General features: G+C 38.9%; 1 protein-coding gene across 1 annotated transcript; it reads right to left on the bottom strand.

Moving 5' to 3' along the window:
- Nucleotides 1–839: 839 nt before the first annotated feature.
- Nucleotides 840–2890, bottom strand: LOC138629874 (perforin-1-like). Its single transcript, XM_069713851.1, has 2 exons — nt 2358–2890; nt 840–2280 (listed from the first exon to the last, which is right to left on the bottom strand). The coding sequence occupies exons 1-2, from the start codon at nt 2888–2890 to the stop codon at nt 1104–1106; spliced, it is 1710 nt and encodes a 569-aa protein (XP_069569952.1). The 3' UTR covers nt 840–1103.
- Nucleotides 2891–5277: the final 2387 nt, after the last annotated feature.

Raw genomic sequence — 5277 nt, 5'->3', positions numbered from 1 at the left:
GTGACACAAATAGAGTGAATATTTAAAGTAGTAAAATTACAAAAAGGATTTAAATCAGATTAAATTGGAAAGTTCAAATGTGAGTCAGAAACCAGACATGACGGCAGGAAGTCAAGAGAGGATGAGAGACCAAAATAAAACGAGAAGCAAAGTAAACTGACAGAAAACAACAGAGAACTTGGTGCTTAACATGCGATCACTTCTGTATCTGTGGTATTGATGTTTAAAAGGCATCTTTTGTCAGTTAGATTTTGACAAGTTTTATATTTGACAAACTGCATTCACACATTTTAAATTATTTCACCTCACGTTGAGAGGGCAAAGAAGAAGGCAAAAAAGCAGAAGAAGGTTCTTTAGAGAAGATTTACAATAATATTTATACTTTTTTCTTTACTTTTTCCACCCTTTTTACCTCCTCCTTTATGACCAGGATCAGTTGTAGTTGGTAGGAGGATAAAAATCCATCTCGCATCTGACCTCAGGAAACTATATTTTGGATAACTCTTCTGCGTATTATGATTAAAAGGAAGCTTATGAAAAAAATATAGACTACACATTACGTGTTAATCATATCTTAATAATTTCAATAAACAAGAGCTATTACTGTTAACACAGATGATGTGTGCATGCTTGTGCAATTACATGTATACTCAAGACTTGGATGTAAACTACAAAAGTGCAAGATGTTTATTAAAAAATGGAAATAAAATGACACAGAGACCAGTTTTGTCTTTGTTGATGCTTTAATGGCAGATTAAGTAAAATACATGATGCAAAGAAAGAAAGATAAAAACTGAATCAGCAGTTTCTCACAAAAATGTGAAGAAATTTGAGCAGAAATTGTTTTTGTATTTAATAATGACAGTAAAAGTTGAAAAGCAAAACAAATAGTGCAATAAAAAAAAAAAAGTTTTTCTCATTCAGAGCTGAAACTTATGAGTTTGTTCATTTAAATTAACCTTTCTAATTTTGGTTTATTGTTGAATCTCTTTTCTTTTCTTTTTTTTTTTATTTGGACACAATGTAAACTGACAGCAGGACATACAGTCACATTTAGTTTCAATTACTTAATCTTTTTAATTGATCCAAATCCACATTCAAAATCACATTTTATTATCGTCCATCCATCCTACATCCTCCAGCATCCTTCCTGACTTTCCAATGACGCCCCACTTCCTGCTGTCGGAGCTTGCGGTCAGAAAGCCTACGTCAGGCGTGGGGATGTAATTCTGACACTGCAGACCACCGAGACTCGGAGCACAGTTCACGGCGTACGAATAGAAGAAGGTCCCGTGTTTGAACATGCAGCTGCCCGACACGTTTCCCTGTCGCAGGTCGATGGAACACCGGCCGAGTTGTTCGGTGCTCAACATGTCTTGGTCGTAAACCGTGAAGTTGAGTTTGGTGTCGCTCAGTTGGATGGGTCCGAAATGGAACGTCTCCGGCCATCTGGGGTTATTGTTGTTGTCTATAGCGGCGGTGCGCATTTTCTGGTTGCCGTATTTAACCTCCACCCAGCCGTCCGTGTGAGTCAGAATGTCCCCGTACAGATCCTTGGCGTAGAGCTTGAACACCGTCAGCGTGGCGAGACCGTACGCGGCAGGGCAGCAGTTGTACTTCAAGTTGGGGTTTTCGTGGCACACGCAAGCACACGGATCCCTTTTGCTGGACCGCTGGCCGATCTTACAGCTTTCCGAACACTTCTTCAGCACGGCGTTTCTCTTGATGTAATTCTCCACCTCCTGCTTCAGTCCGGCCCGGGCGAGATGAGCGTAGGGCAGGATGGCGTGCAGCGGCTTCAGGCTGTATCGGACCACGCCGGTGGTGGTTTTCAGAGAATCTATCCAGCGCTTGTACACGGCGGGGTTCGACTGACTTTTGAAGAGGATGTCAGCTCCGTCGATGTTTCCACCGGTCACCTCCGTGCTCCGCTCATTAAACATTCTGCTGAAACTGGGGACGGAGAGCTTCTTCTTCTTCGCATCACAAAACTCCTTCATCGTCCTGACGCTTTTGGGGTGAGCGAAGTCGGCCGAGGCCTCGACCAACAAGCAGTCGCTGATTTCTGTCGCCGACAGCCCTCTCAGTGTCGCCTTGCAGGTACCAATGGCGGTGACGGCCTTTATTTCTCCTCCCAGAAACACCCGCGTGATGTAATGTGTCCCGTACGTGTCAATCAAACTGCGATACTGAGACTCTGTTTTATTTGAATACGAGGGAAGGGAGTTCACGGCCGATTCGAACTCGTGACTCAGAGGAGAATTCAATGCCAGTTTGTAGCTGTGAAGGACACGGATCGGATGGATTAGTCAGGTTTATACTTTGTGTTGATTAATAAGAAGAAGACGCACACTCACCTGTAGACGTTACAGGAGATGGAGTGTCTGAAGAAGGTGTACCGGTCGTTTTTTGACTTTTGAATAGCGAAGGAACACTCTTTGGAGCGGGAACCTCCGTAAACCGGACTGAAAGCGTCAGCCGGGACCGCAGGCAGATTCAGGCCGTTTCTCCAGTCGTTGGTCACCGCTGATGTGGAAGCATTGGCAAAGGTTTCAGCAGAATTATAGACGACACTGTTGATCTTCAAGCTGCACTGTGGGAGGACTCTCCAGTTCACCACGGACACCGGGACCTTCTGCTTCTCGTTCATGTAGCTGTTCTTGTACAGCCGGCACATGCCGTTTCCGAGCTTCCAGGTTTCGGTGTCGATGACGGAGGCTCCTTTCCTCTCCATGGTGACGATGTCGAAGCCGTCTCCACCGAGATTGTAACCGGGGACGAAGTGAGCCTTCTTACACTCCCGAGGTGATCCGATGAAGGTGACGCCGGAGGGAAGACACGGGGGAGTCCACGTCCAGAACAGGACCACGAGTGTCCACAGTCCTGCCATCTGTGGGGACGGAATAAAATCGGAGACATGCATGGACACGTTCAATAAGGCCGACCTGAAACGTACTCAAACTGACCAATACTTTTAAATTACTTTGAAGAAGTTGACACAAATACTGAATACAAACCTCTGATACTTTACCTGAACTGTTAACAGCCTGTTCTGGTCCATCTGACTTATATTGAAATTTGTATATCCTAGAGGTGGAGTCTGTCACAGTCCAACCAGTTCTGCATTTTATCATCCGCATTCACACATTTTCACTGACTTCCACCATATTAACATGAGATGTAAGACAAGATTGAAAACCCACCTCTTCAACCTTACTTTTAATGGCTTTCAGACATATCTTTATTTTATCATACTCACTTTGAAACGTTTCTGTTTATCTATTTGCTTTTCTTTATTAATTTCCTCCACACTTTAAAACCTTTTAGCATCCGTTTAGTTATTTTTACATTCTTTTAATTCCTCTTACCCATCCTGTCTCATGTTTTATTCTTCCTTCTGATTAACTATAACTTTTAATCTTTTTAATGGATTGTCCTCATTTTTATCTTCTTATCTCACTTTATTTCACCAATCTTATTGTCACTTTAGCTTTTAATCTCTCTTCTACATTTATTTTATCTCTATCGTCTTGTGTGCATTGGTCTCAAAGTGGTTTTTAAATTTAAATTTAGTACATTTTTCTGCTATACAACTGTCTGTCTTATTATTGGCCTGTCAATCATCTGTAAAGCACTTTGAACTGCACTAAAATGCACAAAAAGTGCTGTATAAATAAAATTATGATTGATTGATTGATTGATTGATTGATTGATTGAAAATCATTCATAATGTGTCCAAAAAGGACTGGTTTAAAGCATGTGGTGCACATTTTTAAACTTTATCAACCAATCAGACTTTATTGGATAGCACTTTTTATTCAAATGAAGTGCTTTAAAAAAAATTAAAAAAACAAAAAAAAACAATCCCAGGTCTGTAATGAGGAAACAGCAGAGGCAAGAATTACAGTAAAATTAAATATTAAAATAAATAATCAATTTGTGCTGACTAACTGACTAACTAAAATGCATAAATAAGTAGTAAAATCAAAAAAATTCACCAAAAACTTAAATGAAATATTAAAATAGAGTAAACAACTATATAATTAAACTTCCATTACTATTTTTTTTTTAAATTGATAAGCTACAAAAAAAAAGATATAGATTTTGTGGAGTTTAAAACATAATTCCTGAAGATATGCTTTCACAAATGTAGCCTTTAAATTAAATTTCTAACCATAATAGTGCCCAAAAGTTATAAAAGTGCAAGACTGGATGCCTTTAAGAATACAAAGCTCACAGTAAAATTAGTTATCTGTTTTCTATTACATTGGATTCACTTTAATTTGGTTAGACTGCTTCTTTCTAAGCAGGAAAATAAAGTCAGAACATGTTATGTTACAGTATGTGATGATTTTAGAGTAACTTTTTTTTTTTTTTTTTTTTTAACCTGTAAAACCTCCTGTTTTTGTAATAGTGTTAGCAGTTGTCTGGCAAAAATTATTGGGGAAACAATTGTTAAATTTTGCAGAGATGACATGTTTAATACCGTTGTCTTAAAGTCTAAACACAGGTTAGGTGAAACGTAGTAAAACAAAACTTGTAAACTATATCAACCACCCGTTAACTGTTAAAAATTATAGAGGTCAAGTGCTGATGTTGTGCACTTTCATGAACGATGACAAGCAAGAATCCAAAAGGGTCAATGAAAAAGTAATAATGATGATAATAATAATAATAATAATAATAATAATAATAATAATAAAGTTTGTGGAGCACTTTTCATTCAAAAAAATGCAGCTCAAAGTGCTTCACAGCAAGAAAATGACATGCAGTGTTTCGCATATAAAGGAACGTTAAAAAATATTTTAAAGAAATCAAAATAAACGCAAATATATTTAAAACATGACATAAAGCAATATGCATTTTAAAGGCACGGTAGTTCAAAGGACAAGAGAGCTTCACAAACATAGAAAAGCTTTTCACAGTTTGTTGAGAAGTGACTATAAATGAGTAAAAAGATGCAACAAGTGAGAGTTCACACTCGCCGTTCTCACCCGCCCTTGTCACCCGCCCTCACAAGTACGCCAACACTCTGTTTACGATCGCAGGGAGCGACTCGGCTTACGTGTGATACAGAAATGTGATAATGAGGCGCAACAAGCTTCATGCACAACGTGACAGAAATAACGTTAAAGTATATTCATCTGTAGACTTTAACAGTTTGCAGGATGCCAATGAGTCGTAGTCGAGAGTCCTGGTCCTGCATCCAAGTTTCAGTCTTAAGTAAATATTAAGTTTTCCAAAGTTTAACATGACCTGATTTAACAGGTGTTTTTT

The sequence above is a fragment of the Brachyistius frenatus genome, unplaced genomic scaffold, assembly GCF_029030835.1.
Source record: "Brachyistius frenatus isolate BFR_SWC_R1_liver_20210118 unplaced genomic scaffold, ASM2903083v1 Contig_123, whole genome shotgun sequence".
NCBI classification, from domain to species: domain Eukaryota; kingdom Metazoa; phylum Chordata; class Actinopteri; family Embiotocidae; genus Brachyistius; species Brachyistius frenatus.
This window is presented reverse-complemented; position numbering and strand designations above follow the sequence as displayed.

Bases quoted from the DNA above. Each gene is read 5' to 3' on its own strand.
- LOC138629874 (XM_069713851.1), bottom strand. From the start codon at position 2,890: ATGGCAGGACTGTGGACACTCGTGGTCCTGTTCTGGACGTGGACTCCC. The intron at 2,281-2,357 runs GTGAGTGTGCGT...TGTCCTTCACAG, and splicing joins ATCTCCTGTAACGTCTACAG to CTACAAACTGGCATTGAATT.